The following is a 17,428-nucleotide window of genomic DNA, read 5'->3' as shown; positions in this document are numbered from 1 at the left end:
TGTGTAGGATCCCAGAGTTTAAGATCTTTGTGACTGTGTGTCGGATCCCAGAGTTGAAGATCTTTGTCACTGTGTGTAGGATCCCAGAGTTTAAGATCTTTGTCACTGTGTGTAGGATCCCAGAGTTGAAGATCTTTGTCACTGTGTGTAGGATCCCAGAGTTTAAGATCTTTGTCACTGTGTGTCGGATCCCAGAGTTTAAGATCTTTGGTACTGTGTGTAGGATCCCAGAGTTTAAGATCTTTGTCACTGTGTGTAGGATCCCAGAGTTTAAGATCTTTGTCACTGTGTGTCGGATCCCAGAGTTGAAGATCTTTGTCACTGTGTGTAGGATCCCAGAGTTTAAGATCTTTGTCACTGTGTGTAGGATCCCAGAGTTTAAGATCTTTGTCACTGTGTGTCGAATCCCAGAGTTTAAGATCTTTGTCACTGTGTGTAGCATCCCAGAGTTAAAGATCTTTGTCACTGTGTGTCGGATCCCAGAGTGTAAGATCTTTGTCACTGTGTGTCGGATCCCAGAGTTTAAGATCTTTGTCACTGTGTGTAGGATCCCAGAGTTTAAGATCTTTGTCACTGTGTGTAGGATCCCAGAGTTTAAGATATTTGTCACTGTGTGTAGGATCCCAGAGTTTAAGATCTTTGTCACTGTGTGTAGGATCCCAGAGTTGAAGATCTTTGTGACTGTGTGTAGGATCCCAGAGTTGAAGATCTTTGTGACTGTGTGGGATCCCAGAGTTTAAGATCTTTGTGACTGTGTGTAGGATCCCAGAGTTTAAGATCTTTGTCACTGTGTGTAGGATCCCAGAGTTGAAGATCTTTGTGACTGTGTGTCGGATCCCAGAGTTTAAGATCTTTGGTACTGTGTGTAGGATCCCAGAGTTGAAGATCTTTGTGACTGTGTGTCGGATCCCAGAGTTTAAGATCTTTGTCACTGTGTGTAGGATCCCAGAGTTTAAGAGCTTCGAGGAGCTGGAGCTGCCCAAACACTCCAAGGTGAAGCGTCAGACCAGCACGCCCAACGCATCAGACCTGGAGCAGCAGCCTGAGATCAACCTGGAAGAGTGGATCAACAAGCCCACGCACGAGATCATGCAAAAGTTCCATGTGAGTAGAGGGCTGGGACAACATGTCCATATTGTATTGATAGACTATACATCATCAGAATATTGTATTATTGTATGTATACATAATTATATTGTGCATAATAATAAAATAATATTAATAGCTTATATTTATTTATATTGTGCCTTTCTTCTTTATTGCTAGATTAAAAATGATTGGGGTAGGTATTGTCTTTCCTGGTTTTAACAGTTTATACTTTCAAAAACACATTATAATCTTGTTGATTTGAAGTTATGTATCACATGATTGATTCAACAGTTTCGGAACTGCAGCTTATTATTAATATAGTCTGAAAATCAAGGTATTTCTGTCTCACCTCAAATGAAAAGCAAGGCCTTTTGTTTCAGAACAAGAATAGTAATCATTTTTAGCTCAAGGTGAGAAAAAGCAGGAGGGGGAGGCACTGGGTCTGGAAAGCTGGCTGCGATATTGAGGGGGAAGAAACCGTTGCTGAAGCTCCATTCAAATATCTCCCTAAGGGTGTCTGTCCGGGTGGCACAGGGGCAGACGGAGAACCTGCCCAGCATTGTGGTGGGAATTGGGGTTTGAATCCTCCCCGGTGCCTCAGGCTTGGCTGGCCATTCCAACAAACACAATTGGCTGTGTTTGCGGGTGGAGAACCGGCAGGGGAGGGTGAGCTCTGTCGTCACGCTAGCTGACCTTCTTCTTTCGTTCTAATTCCCATCGGGGTTCCCCGCACAGCGGATCATCAGTTTATCGGGTTCTGTTTTCTGCGTCTTCCTCTGTGACTCCAGCCACCTACATGTCGTCTCTCACCTCATCCATAAACCTCCTCTTTGGCCTTCCTCTTCTCCTCTTGCCTGGCAGGCAAGAGGATCCTTCTCCCCATGTATAGGCCTGTCACCATTACAAATTTAAGCGACGATTAATTGTCACACAAATAATTGCGATTAACTTTTTTTATTATTTGTTTCGATTATGTAATAATTGTGACAAGCCTAATAATAACTCAAATTTATATAGAGCTTTTCTAAATACCCAAAGCGCTTTACATAGGAACACTAGGAACAGACTTTATTAAGAAAAAAAACAAAGCAAAACATAACAGATACAACAACAGTACAGGGTTAAAAAAATAAAAGGATAAACGAGGGAACGGGGGGACATCCTAACCAGACCTCAGCTCAGCTGGGGAAAGCTATCCTGAAGAGGTGGGTTTTGAGTGAGGTTTTTTTTTTTTTTTATATATATGTTTATTGGTAATAGGTTTCAACAATTTAGTACAGTTTGAACATACCATTTTTTTTTCTCCCTCACCCCATCCCTATGAGTGAGGTTTTGAAAGAGAGGAGAGCGGGAGCAACTCTGAGATGGTTAGGGAGTTCATTCCAGAGTTTGGGGGCCGAAACATAGAAGGCCCTGTCCCCCCAGGTCTCTTGTTTTATCCCCAGACCTTCTAACCTGGGCTAGCCTGGCCCAGCCAGCGTGATTCTGGGGGGCGGGTGCCGCTGGGAGCACAGCGTTGGATCATATTGGTTCACCAATCTGAGCCTCCGTCCCCCTCCTCCCCTCCCCTCCCCGGTATAGAAAACGAAACGCCTGCGGACTCCGAGTCTAAACCTGGGCTGATCCTCTATTCTGATCATGTCCTTCCTTTTCACTCCTAATATAATGAGAATCGTAACATCCTCAATTCTGCCACCACAATCTCCGCCTCCTGTCTTTTCGTCAGTGCCGCCATTTCCTTGTAGATCTGCTATGTTTTCTAAATGTGGCTCTACTAGTGTACAAAGCAGTGTACTCAACTGTGTGTGTGTGTGTGTGTGTGTGTGTGTGTGTGTGTGTGTGTGTGTGTGTGTGTGTGTGTGTGTGTGTGTGTGTGTGTGTGTGTGTGTGTGTGTGTGTGTGTGTCTGTGTGTCTGTCTGTCTGTCTGTCTGTCTGTCTGTCTGTCTGTGTGTGTGTCTCTCTCTCTCTCTCGCTCTCTCTCGCCCTCTCTCTCTCGCCCTCTCTCGCCCTCTCTCTCTCGCCCTCTCTCGCCCTCTCTCGCTCTCTCTCGCCCTCTCTCTCTCACCCTCTCTCACACACACAGGACAGTGACTGTTTAGCCAGTCAGGCTCAGCTGGCTGCCATCATCCTCCGGAGGGAAGGACCGGACTACCTTAAGAGAGATGGTACAACATTGCGCGCACGCGCACACACACACACACACACACACACACACACACACACACACACACACACACACACACACAGACACAGACACAGAGTTAGTGGCTTTTACGATGTAAATGGATGGGCAGGTTTCGGTGAAACTTTAAGTACTGGTCAGTAGGAGAGATGATTCAAGTTTGGGTTGAAAGGGTGAAAGGTTAAGGTCACATTTTTTTAAAGCTAATAGATTTTTCCCTGGTTTTAATTGGTTGAATATACCTATATGTATATTTTAAAGTTGTCTAGTAATTGAATGTGTTTCATTCATAGGTAACATGTTGTCTTTTGTTTTCAGAGAATCTGATGGATGAGCTGGAGAGGATCTACAGAAGAGCAGGGAGCAGGAAGCTCTGGTCAGACACACACTAAAACCTCCAAAAACAAACATGATGTTTTATAGCCTCTGAGTATTAACGTTATTGCTTTGTCCTGTTTGTCCATTCTGTTTTTTTCTTTACACAATGTCATTCATGTTGACATTCTGGATATTATTTTAAAAAAATGACACCCTCGTCCAAACTGGCTGCACTTAGGCTGGCTGTGCGCCACGCAGCGGCCATTATCGAGAAGTTTGCAGGCTCTATAGCCCCGCACATCACCACAATGCTGGTGCATGGCAAGCAGGTAATGAAGGGATGATGCAGGGATGGATGCCTTTGCATGCTGATGTTAGCCAGTTAGCTACCTACCTTATACTACCACTAGCTGTTTGAGCTAAAAGTGACCCAGAGCCACCCCTCTGCTGGTAGCGTTCCTACCTCAAAGAGAAATACATTATAGAATAGAATATTTAATAAAAACTATATATATATATACACACACTCACACACACACATACACACAGTATATATTCTATTGATTACAATTGCCTGTTAAAGTTGCAGTACGGTATTTTAGTAGGGGGCCTCCCCCATCAGGATACCAATTTGATCCAATCAGAGAACTCATGCAGGATAAAGAACTCATGCAGGATAAAGAAGTGAAATTGCAAATTGGTATTGATTGAACAAATAAATCATCAGACAAAATTGGAACTGGAACACTATAAAATTTAAGCTCTTGATTGATATTTAACAAAAAGGTTTTTGTTTAAGGTAGTGATGGCACTTAGCTTTGAGTTGAATCAACCCGTTATTGATTCTAATTATCTTTGTGCAGTTACAATACATTATTCATTTTTAACTGGACATGAAATAAATATATAACTAGCCAGTGTTGCATACAGTAGCTGGTGTCACATCTATCTACTCTCACACGTCTACCAGAGACCTTACCAGATAGCTTCAAGGTAATTTTCAAATTGTCTATCTAATATTAAATGTCAAGCTCTTTATGGATCAATTATGAACTGCAATCACAGTTGATGTGATTAATATGCCATTGAGAATGTGGTTTCAAATATCGGCGCTGTCAGGCGGAAACCTTGTATCTCAAAATCGTCAATCCTTGTATGCTTTTTCGTCATTTAACGCCCGCTTCATCACAAAAGTAGTGGAAACATAAGATTCATAAGCTGACAATGTGTCGCCCTGAGACACATTGTGAGCTTGTAGATCTGCTATCATTCTGCATATCTGCTTGTAGATCTGCTACCATTTCAGAAAATGTCTGATCCATTTCCTGAAAAGTAACTGTTTTGGACATACAAGGTTTCTACCCGACAGCAGCAATAGCTGTATAATATATATAATATAATATAATATCATGTGAGAAATTAAGATTATTCTCAGAATCTCAGGTTGGAATGTAACCAGTAGAGGGTGTATAAATTAGTAAAACAAATGATAACAAAATAAGATAGCATTGTTTGCACCCATAGCCTCCACGGCCACCAAAAAGCAGTGGTGCGGCTTTGAATTGAACTAGCAGAGATCTTATGTCGTAACAGTTGTTTAAAAGGCCAGTTACTTGAGCTTGGCTGGCCAGGTTAAGGTAGCAGTACACGCTGGATATAATGCGTTGGTTCTGTGTTTTGTTTTGTGTTGGCTTTCCTTACAATAACATCTACTCTGGAGGCATCTTCTCTACTGTGCCATCAACGCAGGGATGGGTGCCAATGGGTGACAGATTCTAGTTTCTCATCCTTGCTTTGGTGGTGGTCAGTGTTTAGTTGTCCATGGTTTGGTTTGATTTTGTGTCAGACACAGCTGACTGTGTCTTGACAGCTCAACGGTTTTGTTGTCATGCCTGTTTCGTGTAATTAATGGGACTTTGACACAGAATAACTTGATTATAGTGAGGGGGAAAAAAACGCCTGGGGGCCCCATTCATGGCTCTGAATGGGGCGTCGATACTCAATCCAATTTGGTTTCTCATTTACTTAACACCAGCTAGGAACTGGAGCTTGAAATAGGTTCCCCAACAAAGCACCCCATAGCACAGCAGCACAACATTACGTTGTGGGATTTCTATTCATCACACGCAAAGGTATATCCATTATATTTCTGCAGGTTCAATCATCGAGTTATTGCATGGTCATGCGCTCCGGCAACACATAGGCTATGTGTGCACGTGAACTTGTTTTTATCAACATTTTTTTTGGTTTGTATCAACGATTTCCATTGATTCAGTTCTCTCGTGTTCATTGCTTGTGGATGTGAGTGCTAACATGTGACATAGGCTACAGTACTGCTATAACCACAGTCTGTTGCTTTCATCATGACCAAATCCCTGCAGGCAAGGGGCGGTGAATGCCTACAGTCACACTGTACCATATTCTTATGATGAGCATTAGTGAAGAGTGAAGACCAATTATATGAAGATGGGTTGGAAATGGGTGAAGTGCTCCTTTCACGTCAGAGTCTGAGGCTTTGAATCCACCATGGTGCATCTGGCTTTGTCGAGCACAATGACCCGTGTTCAGGGGAGGGAAGCCGGAAAAGATAATGTATTGGGTCTTTTTTACAGTCACATTTTAGCATTCAGTGTCTCAGGTTTTCCACAGCGTTCAAATGGCTGTTTGACAGTGAACATCTGCAGCTCCATGTTTCAGCTTTTTAAATGCAGTCTGGTAGTTGACTGGCAATGACACCTGTGAAACTGTCAGGGAATATTGTCAGAACAATGTTCAATCTGGGAATTAATTCCTTACCACCAATAAATGTCTTCACCACTTGAGTAACTTGAGGGTACCATTAATGGTACCCCAACTTTCAGCAGATGTCACTTTGTGAGATGTGTTACTATAGACACCTTTACAAACACATAAAAAAACATTTAAGGAATTTATTCCCAGATTTTATTAATCCCCCCCTGACTATGTTCATGATTTTCCTTTTTCTCCAATGTTTTATGGACTTCATCCCTTGAAACCGCTTGAGATGTGGCATCTTATGTCATTTTAACCTAGCCTATCCAAACTGATTTGGACGGGAAGCATAATATGTAGCCCCCTTAAGAGGTTACTTACCATGCTTTGATTTTAAGACTGCCACATATAATAGGTACAGACATAGTTCCTCAATTTATTATTAGTGAATTTGGAACATTGGTTCATTCACTCTGAATGGCATCACATCCACCCCCAGCCTGTTAATAAAGCTAAACTTGAAGCAGTGTGTTGTAATGGAGGATGTGCTTGTTGTGTTTCCACCCAGCAGGTCTGTTGTCCGTCTGGCTGCCAGTCTTTTGGCTAAGCTAGTGGACAGCCTTGCTCCCAGTATTACTAGTGTGTTAGTGCATGGCAAACAGGTAAGTGTGCCACACAGACAGAGAGCAACCATATTACCAAATGATATATCTAAGCAAATTTGTTATGTTAGTACGTGATTTTAATGTTCACCAATTAATCTGATTACCAACTGCCTGGGACACCCAGTCTACCAGCTCATAACGTGGTGCGAAGCGACACGTTGTGAGCTTGTAGATCTTCTTTTTTCACTAGTTTGTGTCGCGGGGAGACATAGAATTTCTGTTTTGGGTCACCGGCTAAAATGTTTGATTGATTCCTCAAAAATGAGGAACAAAGTGTGTCCCTTATGAGTTCAATAAGGGACACGTATATTATTTTCATAATTATTTTCAAATACGGTTCCATATTTCAAGGTAATCCTAGTGATTAGCAAAATAATAATCATTACAAACAATGTGAATATGATTTCCAAGCTCCTCGTGTCGGCCCTTGAGTGCTTCAGCATGAGACAGCTGCATGTGTTACTGTGTCATCACAGCTAACTTCTATTGTGTTTGCATCCACAGTAACTATTTTCATTGAACAAGTCTGTCAGTGTGACACCCCACTCCCTCCCATTAAGCATTGAGGCCTTTGTATTACAGATTTTATATCCGTTTACAACATCGAGACATGCTCAACAAGTAACAACTTAAAGTGCTTCCAAACCAATCATTTGTCTGTTCTCGTCGTAACATACAGTATACGGTGCTGGCTACATTTTCATTACTGTCAACTGTGTCAAGTGTTGTTCACAAGATTAGCTTCTCGAGAGCACCGGTTATCTTGACTGAATGTTTTGCTCCTGCTAAAGAATATTAGGCGATTGATTTCACTGAAGCAGCTCCAGCTGTGAGTCTGCATATAGATTATGTGTACCGGGGGGAAATTTGTTCTTCTTGTGAACAAGATCGGGAAGACCTGATTTGTAATTCAAGGCGGGCGTCTTATCTTTGCGTACAATAGCAGCTCAGGAGGGAGATATATCATATGGGACACTCTTTGAACTGGTATATGGAACAGCAACTTTTACTGGTGATTGTGCTTTATTTCTCGTTATTATAAATTCAAGAAGATTTTCTTTTCTTTTCAGTTTTTTCCTTTTTTTCACTTGGATCATTCGAGCTACCGTTAGGTTTCTGCAAGTCTGCTGCTGCAGTGCAAAGATGAATAGCTTACCTGAGACTTCAAAGAGACATATTTGAACATCACAGAGCCAGGGTTTCACTTAGATTAGGAGATAAGGATGTCCTCTTGTCAGGAAGATGGCCCAAGTGTAATTGTTTGAAGCCATATTCTCACATGACCCCATGTAAGAGAGCAACAGAACAAAGGGACTTGAAATTGGACTCCAGTATTGCACTCCACGTAATAGCATAAATGCATGCACATACTGTTAAGGCACATTTGTACTCCAGTTTTAGGTGATAAGCAACTCACTGCAGTTTTCTAAAGTTAGAAAACTACAACATTATGTCACTCACCGCGGTGAGTAGCAACCCACCGCTCACCTTGACACATCTCTGTTTTTACTGACCAACATCTTGCCTTTCAATCTGGGCTATCACCCCATTCACTGATTAATCTAGAAGTTGGGTGGGCGGTCGCCTTGGTTTTGCAGGCACGGGGGTTGAGCATCTGAACCAGAGGGAGGCGGGGTCAATGCTTAATGACCACGAGTATGACGGTCTCGACTCGTTATACGTTTTAGGTGATAAGGTTATCACCTTTTGGTGAGTATGATAGGGTTGCCAACCGTGCCTTGAAATAAGGAACCATCCCTTATTTGGAAACTAATATAATATATAAAAAATGTACATACTGTACAGTGGCATTTAATCTTGTTCTGGCCGTCCTTTATTCTTCTTAGAAATAGGGGATGCCTGCATGACCAGGTTCCCTTATGTGAATTTCCCCCTTATTTGAATTTCATTGCATGGACACACTCAAAACAAAGGAGCAGGCCTCTAATTCGACCTCGCTCTGGTGTACATTTTCTCCTCTGTGCGTGTGCGTGCGCGCACATGGCGGTCAGGTGACCCTGGGCCTGTTTGGCCACGAGGAGGAGGTGATCTCCAACCCGTTGTCTCCAGGTGTGATTAAGGGCATCATCTACACTAAGTGCTCTCCTAAGGGAGGGGAGAGGGAGGCGGTGCTGCAGCAGGAGCTGGTCATCCACATTGGCTGGATCATCTCCAACAACCCTGAGCTGTTCCGCGGCATGCTGAAGATACGAGTCGGGTAAGGAGACAGAGACGGAGAGAGAGACATTTGAACTGGTTTGACGTTAGCTTGAAGTTCGTTTGATTAGCCACTATTTGTCCCAAGGGTTTTATACCAAGCGAATGCAAAACATTGGACTGTGTCTGCCATTTGTTTCAAAAATATATCCCAAGCTAACCTTTCCTGTGTGTACTATGGAACGATTTCTAACAGCAAATGTACGGTTTTGTAAGATAATCTTACGCTTTCTAAAGCTTTTATTTCTATCTGCAGTGTAACACAGCTCTGTTTACACGTTTCTTTTTTCCTTTCAATTGTAAATAACATATCTAAATAGCAGATCTTCACGTCGTAACACGCTGTGAGCTTGTTGATCTGCTATTTTCACAATTGTATTGTTATTATAATTTTTAATAATAGTGAAAAAACTGTTTAGGACATACAAGGTTTCCACTCTACAATGTACACCATAGATTAGATTTAGGGAAAATAAATAATATTTCATGAAGGGGGTGAAGGTCATTGTGTGTGTGTGTGTGTGTGTGTGTGTGTGTGTGTGTGTGTGTGTGTGTGTGTGTGTGTGTGTGTGTGTGTGTGTGTGTGTGTGTGTGTGTGTGTGTGTGTGTGTGTGTGTGTGTGTGTGTGTGTGTGTGTGTGTGTGTGCGTGCGTGCGTGCGTGCGTGTGTGTGTGTGTGTGTGTGTGTGTGTGTGTGTGTGTGTGTGTGTGTGTTCTCATGCGTGCGCTCTCAGGTGGATTGTCCAGGCCATGAAACATGAGCTGAAGATCCGTGCGGGGGACATGTCTCCTCAGGACATCTACCAGCTGTCTCCCAGTGATGTCAAACAGCTGCTGTTGGACGTGCTGCAGCCGCAGCACACCGGCAGGTCCTCTAAACACACACAACACACTCACACATTTGTATTTCTACACTTGTGAGGATGTCAAGAACATGTCTAATACAGTACACGCACATGCATAGTGTAATTGTCACGCAGTGTAATTGTCCACAGAGTTGTCTCTCGATCAGATCACCCAGTCTGGTGTAGTCAGATGATGATGGTGAACATACCCACCTACACGTACTATATCAATACACATGGGGAAATGTATATCATTGTTGTAGGGCAGATATTTATTTTCTTTATTTGTAATTAATCTCCTACTTTGTTGCTTGCTTACCTCGCTATGATTACGACAAAGTCACTCGATAATCCCTCGTGTTCATATTTTAAACGAGAGGCATGTTGAAGTCAGAAATCCATCTGGTCAAAACCACGGAGAGTGGCCTGGGCCGTGGCTCAGCGGTCCAGGCACCTTGCCTGGTAATCCAGTCTGGCAGTGTGCCGCGGGCTCGACTCCTGATCCCGACGGCCTTTACTGCATGTCACCCCCTCCCGTCCCCCCATCTCTCTCCCCATTTCCTGTCAGAGTACTTTCTATCCCTCCATAAAAAATATAAAAAATGAAGGCGAAAGCCACAAAAATGATTTAAATAATTGGATTTTGTTGTTTGAAGGTCTGAATGTGCCTCTACAGGTCTAGAATGTAATGGTGGTCTTTCTACAGGTCTAGATTCTATTTAAGTTCATGGTGGTCTTTTTATGGTGGTCTTTCTACAGGTCTTGGCTGAACAGGCGTCAGATCGACGGCTCACTGAACCGAACTCCTCTGGGTTTCTATGACCGGGTCTGGCAGATTCTGGAGAGGACGCCCAACGGGTTCATGGTGGCCGGAGCTCACCTGCCACAGGTACCTGCCTGCAATCAACCATCATTATTCACAGCAAACCACATTATTGTTAGGGTTGCAGTGTACTCCCTTCTACAAGCTGAAGCAAGAAAAGAATAGAGATGTATCAGTTACATTACACATACATGTACAGCAGTACATTACACATACATAAACAATAGTTGAATTAGTTGGCAGAATTGAGGATGTTACGATTCTCATTAGGAGAGACAAGGAAGGACAAGATCATAAATGACTACATCAGAGGATCAGGCCAGGTTAGAAGGTTTGGGGATAAAACAAGAGAGGTGAGGTTGGGATTGTTTGGACAGAAGGAAAGGAAGGATGAGGGGTATATGGGGAGGATGAAGATGGAGCTGTCAGGCAAGAGGAGAAGAGGTCGGTCTATGGATGAGGTGAGAGACGACATGCAGGTGGCAGGAGTCACAGAGGAAGACACAGAAAACATATCCAGATCAACTGATGATTCCCCGATGGGAATTACACGACAGAAGGAGATCACCTCCCTTTCTGGAGCATGTACTGTACTGTGCTTCACACATCATGTTGCACACCCACAATAGCCAGTCTACTAGCTCTCAGAGCATCGCTGTTTCTGATGCAAGGCACTCAGTGCCTTTCCAAGTGTGAACCAGGCTAAACTCTTTAAGTTCAAGTGTGCTGATGTACTCCAGTGGGAGAGAAGAGAAGTTGTTGATCATTCTCTCTCTCTCTCTCTCTCTCTCTCTCTCTGGCAGCAACCCACTCTGTCTGACATGACGATGTATGAGATGAACTTTTCCTTGCTGGTAGAGGACACACTGAAGAACATCGTGCTGCCTGAGTACAGACAGATCATAGTGGAGGTAAACACATATGTTTACTAACATTGCATTTAAATCTGTCAACCAAGTCCATCCGTGTCTGTTTATGCCGAATGCAACATTCCTTCGCCGTGTCAAACAACACAGCTTTCACCATTGACATTGCATTACGTAACATACATCGTATGGTTTTAGTATTGTACTGCAGGTAACTGCAACAACCACCATCTTGTGAAATTTTTGAACAGAACTGGAAAATATTTTAAACTTTCCGCGATTCTGCCTATAATCACATGCCCAAAACAGTGGCTACTGGTAGGTTGAAAGCAGTTCTATGATTTCTGAGTTGTCATCTACTATTTGGATCTTTTAAGACATAAATAAAATCATGTGGGTGAAATGGGGGGGATCTTAAAACCTCTGAACAGTGCTCAGCGGGTCAATGGAGACTCAATTGGTCTCCGGTTCCAACTCTGATGTTGTGGATTTCCCCCCTGGACCCCCCTGGGGTTTAAGAGGTCCCATTTAGACCTGACTTCGAAATGTATAAAATGTCTTCAAAATCCTGACAGTTTTCTGAAATACCTATGTTTCTATATCAGTGGTGCTCAATATTTCATGTCAAGGACCCCAGAAACTATTATGTAATTGGCCACCGACCACCATCTGAAAATATGTTGTTCCAGGTACCCCCTCAAAAGCGCGGCACCCAATGCCGCACTATGAGCTTGTCTAAATATGACCATGTCATGAAAAGCATATGGATCTAATTCAAATTTTCTTCTTATACAAGGTATTTATAAAAAAAGATAATGGGGAAAAGGATTTATGTACTTCCCCTTCGAACTATAAACCAGCATTTCCAGATTTTTGTATTATTATTTCTTTCAAGTTTGTTTCCAACCTTGACTAGAGCTGTTTTAGTTTTGGTACATAACATAAAACTGTTTTAGTTTGGTACATAACATAAAGCTGTTTTAGTTTGGTACATAACATAAAAGACTAGAGCTGTTTTAGTTTGGTACATAACATAAAAGATTGGAAGAAAAGAGAGTGCTTACTGCTTTAGTGTGTTCAGCTTGAATACAAATCATTTGCATGTCCAAAATCGCAAATGTTCAGGAAATGGAAAGAAGAACCAGTGTAGCCTAGTTATTTAGTCACAACTCACAAGCCCTTGTTGGTGATTTTCATTAGTACATTATTTATAAAACCCACAGACACACACAGTGTTGGGCAAGTTACTTTGAAAGCGTAGCTTGTAAAGCTACAAGTAGCTCACCATGGCAGTAGCTTGATCAAGCTACATAGCTACCCCTGGAGAGATGTAGCTTGTAAAGCTACAGTTACATGGAAAAAGTAGCTCAAAGTAGCTCAGCTACTTTTTATTTTTCAGCGTTAAATTGAGAATGTACATGCGGGAGACCCCTCCTCCCCTCTGGGAGACCCCTCCCCTCTGGGAGACCCCTCCTCCCCTCTGGGAGACCCCTCCCACCCTGCTCCCCTCGGGGAAACCCCTCCTCCCCCTGCTCCCCTCTGGGATTCCCCTCCCACCCTGCTCCCCTCTGGGAGACCCCTCCTCCCCCTGCTCCCCTCTGGGAGACCCCCCCACCCTGCTCCCCTCTGGGAGACCCCTCCTCATCCTGCTCCCCTCTGGGAGACCCCCCCACCCTGCTCCCCTCTGGGAGACCCCTCCTCACCCTGCTCCCCTCTGGGAGACCCCCCCACCCTGCTCCCCTCTGGGAGACCCCTCCTCACCCTACTCCCCTCTGGGAGACCCCCCCACCCTGCTCCCCTCTGGGAGACCCCTCCTCCCCCTGCTCCCCTCTGGGAGACCCCTCCTCCCCTCTAGGAGACCCCTGCTCCCCCCTGGGAGACCCCTCCCACCCTGTGATACCAGGGCCAATCAGAGGCCAATTAGAGGCAGCTGTCAAGTGCTGATATGCCCTCAAAGCAATCAGAAAAAGGAACAGTCCTTGATTTTTCAAAGGGGGTTCTAGTACAAGAATTAACACAGCAACCAATGGTCAAAGTTAATATATTTCTTTCATGTTATTGCCCAAAATTGTAGCTTGTAACTTGAGTAGCTAAGCTACAAAAAATGACCCAAAAGGTAGCTGAGCTACTTGACGAGGTACACAAATATGAATGTAGCTAAAATACCACAAGCTACAGCAAAATGTAGCTCAGCTACGTAGCTCAGCTACATGTAGCTTAATACTCCCCAACACTGGACACACATGACAACTTTCACTGTCCAAAAATGGCAAAACCTTTGCCGACCTGCAAAATTCACAATGGTTTAAAGTGGGGTTTTTTTGGTGCTATATGTAACTCTATTATTTGGATCTGTGAACCTCTGGAGGTCCACAGATCCTACTCTGGGAACCTAAATCTCTCCACTGTGTTGTGTTGTTAAATCAAATAGAAACCCTTCTGAATCATGATCCATTCCATGGATATTCCATTCCAATGCTAAACTCGCCACTGTCTTCTGTTCTGTTCAGCTGATGATGGTCATATCCATTCTGCTGGAGAGAAACCCTGAACTGGAGTTCGGTGAGAAAGTGGACCTGGATGGCCTGGTGAAGGAGGCCTTCAATGACTTCCAGAAGGATCGGAGTCGCTTTGAAGGCATAGAGAAGCAGGTAAAAAAGGAGGTGATGATGTTCTTTGAATATTCTTATACACTACTAGGCAAAGTTACATTATTGGGCAAAGTGGGCAGTTGCACGGCCGTTTGGTGCACATGCCCGTGACTGACTAGACCTGGATTGTGTTGAGCTTTTTTTTACGCTTGCATTGTCGCACCCCTCATGAGCAGACCTGGAGCTGATCCAGGTGACAACGTCTGCGTCACACACTGCCCATCTGAAAGGACCTTAAAGGTCCCTGCACACTGGACGCGTTTTCGGAAAACAGAATCATGAAGCGTAGCATTATGAGACTTCAATGTAGAGTAGACCCTGTAATGTGTCCATGAACATAAGTGATATTCTGTTTATTTGGTCAGGACAATGCACATTAATCAACACTAAGAGATGATGTAATGCATAATCAAGTGTAAATGTCCATCTGCAGTCCCCCAAAACATAAAAACATACAGACCTCACAGTAGAACAGCATAGTTAACAAAAGGCTCAAATAAATCAAACAAAAGGCATATATTAAAAACTTTAAAGAAATGTCTTAAATAAAATAAAAACTACTCTGTAAATTAAGTTTTTCTTTTTAACCACTTTCAATTGTCCTTTGGGGCTGTGTGTGTCCTTTGGGGCTGTCTGTTAGTCCAATCTGAGAAACCTTTGATGGAGGAACCATTTTGTGAAAAAGACAAATTCATCAATTTCATCATCAGAATGTATTATTTTGTTAGGACCTTTTTTGCATTACGTTTCAATGTTTCCTTCTTGTCCATTAAGAAATTGGCTGCGCTGCCCTCTCTTTGCTTGCTTGATCAAAAGTTATTTCTGCTGCCACAATTTCCATTTGTTCACTCTCATAGTTATGCATGGGTCCTTGAAATTACATCCAAGGTAGACTGTTGCGTCTTGTCCTTATTACAAGGTTGGTTGCCGGTGTGGCATTCTCGGAAAATAAGAGTAACTGGAGTGGTGAATGATGCACACCCCACAAAAGATTTAAGATTTAACTTAAATTAAAATTATTCAATATTTACTTTCTTTCACCACTCCCAGTCTGGCCACTGTATTGGGCGGCGGTGGCTCAGGGGTAGAGTGCCTGGATGGTAACCGTAAGGTTGCCAGTTCGAACCCGGGCTCCCCCAGAGTTACTGTCGAAGTGTCCTTGAGCAAGACACTGAACCCCTAATTGCTCCCGATGTGCTAGTTGGTGCCTTGCATGGTTTCCGCTGCCATCAGTGTATGAATGTGTGTGTGAATGGGTGAATGTAATGCACAATCTCTGTAAAGCGCCTTGGATAAAGGCGCTATATAAATGCACCATTTACCATTTACCATTTTATTAGAGGACATTTTTGTAATCCGTGTTGTATCCGTGTCTCTTGCAGGACAATATGGAGGAATTCTATAACACCCCGCCGGTGGGCCAGAGAGGAACCTCCAGTTACCTGACTAAGGCTGTCATGAACCTGCTTCTGCAAGGAAACATCAAGCCCTGCAAAGACGACCCATGTTCTGTTAGCTAGAAGCCCTGCAAAGACCACGTTAGCGTCTGTTACGTCTGTTAGCTAGACAGAACCCCTTTATATGTTGTAATGGAAAACATGTTTAAAAATAGCGGTGGAAAAGGAGATCTAGAGTATAAGCTAATGACGCATTTCTAATTAGTCATTTACCCAGACCTCACACCACACCACCACCCACAACTGTTATAACTGTTTTTCTTCTTCTTTTTTTGTCAACTCCACAAGTTGGAGACAGTTAAAGCTGATTTGACCGACAGCTTGAGGATCCAATGGAATTAGGAGGTTTAGTCAGAAGCGCTTTTTAAATACTTTCCATTGGTTCAATATTCGTGAAACCCACACACGGGTGTAAAGGGTGTTCAATAGCACTGATTTATAAAAGAAAAATAATTAAAAGGTTAAAAAAGGAGTTTGCGACAGCGACAATATGTTACTTGTGACTTGTATCACCAGCAACTTGACTTAACTTGTGCTACTGCTACTCTTAGGGCAGATCTGCATTCTGCATTGACTCATGTACTACTCTTAGTGCAGGGGTGATGAAATGCTTGTGTATAGATCATTAGTTATCAGTGTGTTGTCATGTATACCCATTACCCAGAGAAAGAAATGCTGCTTGTTGTTTTTTTTTCACGTGTCAGCATGCATCAGTTTAAGCTTGTTCTTTCTAGGCTGTTCCAAAAGCAAAATATTATGCAGGTCTATCAGCATGAAAAATATTGCAAATCAAGATGCCTTCATGTGTGTGTGTGTGTGTGTGTGTGTGTGTGTGTGTGTGTGTGTGTGTGTGTGTGTGTGTGTGTGTGTGTGTGTGTGTGTGTGTGTGTGTGTGTGTGTGTCTCTCAGGGTGGTTGTATATGTGTCCTCTGTGTGTCATCTCTGTGCATGGAGCGTTGCTGCGTGACAATAGCTTCTGTTTTCCGCTTTCTCTCTGATTGCTGCCGTTTGCGACGTGATGTGAAACAATGTGAGTTTGTGAGTGGCGGTCTCTGCATGACAATGAGCCGCTGCGCTGTTCAGTCCCAGTTCTGAGGGCTCACCACAAAAAGCGGGAAAATGTTTTCGCTGCTGTCAGGTGGAAACATGTCCAGAACGGTTATTTCTTCCTGAAAATTCAAAAGAACCTGTGTTTCCGATGGATCAAAGGATTTATTCCTGGTAATACTTTTCATTGGTTCAATATATATACCACTCACAGACACACTTCACACTTCAAAAATGGCAGATCTACAAGCTCACAACGTGGTGCCAGGCAACACGCCACTTTTATGTGACACTGTAGTATGTTGCAGTCAGGCATTCATTTACGGAAAGAAACATAAAAAGTTGAAATATGGAGATGGGATGTTTTTGCTGTCATCCTAGAGTGAAAATGATGATATATGTGTCTTGATTTGTTTATCTGAATATAATCACTGTGATCCATCCATCAACCTTGCCATAATACAAACCTTGAGTATTTGTAACTACTGTATGCACTACTGTAGTTTTGAAGAATAAAGTAATCAGTTAAACTGTG

The 17,428-nt window shown here is 43.1% G+C and overlaps 1 protein-coding gene across 6 annotated transcripts in view; it reads left to right on the top strand.

Annotated features, from left to right (window-relative positions):
• The window catches only part of phkb (phosphorylase kinase, beta), a 124,706-nt gene extending 107,278 nt beyond the window's left edge, over positions 1-17,428 (top strand). For 2 of the 6 annotated variants that reach the window (XM_083759773.1, XM_083759775.1), the window contains 10 exons: positions 942-1,104; positions 3,174-3,255; positions 3,591-3,648; positions 6,895-6,985; positions 9,001-9,206; positions 9,939-10,073; positions 10,809-10,938; positions 11,676-11,783; positions 14,249-14,401; positions 15,772-17,428. In XM_083759773.1, the coding sequence (XP_083615899.1) occupies positions 942-1,104; positions 3,174-3,255; positions 3,591-3,648; positions 6,895-6,985; positions 9,001-9,206; positions 9,939-10,073; positions 10,809-10,938; positions 11,676-11,783; positions 14,249-14,401; positions 15,772-15,909 (1,264 nt within the window). In that variant the 3' untranslated portion in view covers positions 15,910-17,428. Of the gene's footprint in view, positions 1-941; positions 1,105-3,173; positions 3,256-3,590; positions 3,649-3,828; positions 3,920-6,894; positions 6,986-9,000; positions 9,207-9,938; positions 10,074-10,808; positions 10,939-11,675; positions 11,784-14,248; positions 14,402-15,771 lie in introns of all 6 variants that reach the window. The other 4 variants (XR_014568947.1, XM_083759776.1, XM_083759777.1 and 1 more) reach the window with 4 other exon arrangements.

This window comes from Protomyctophum parallelum, assembly GCF_964188405.1.
Source record: "Protomyctophum parallelum genome assembly, chromosome: 2".
NCBI classification, from domain to species: Eukaryota; Metazoa; Chordata; class Actinopteri; order Myctophiformes; family Myctophidae; genus Protomyctophum; species Protomyctophum parallelum.
The sequence above is the reverse complement of the archived record's forward strand: the minus strand, read 5'-3'. Positions and strand labels throughout refer to the sequence as shown.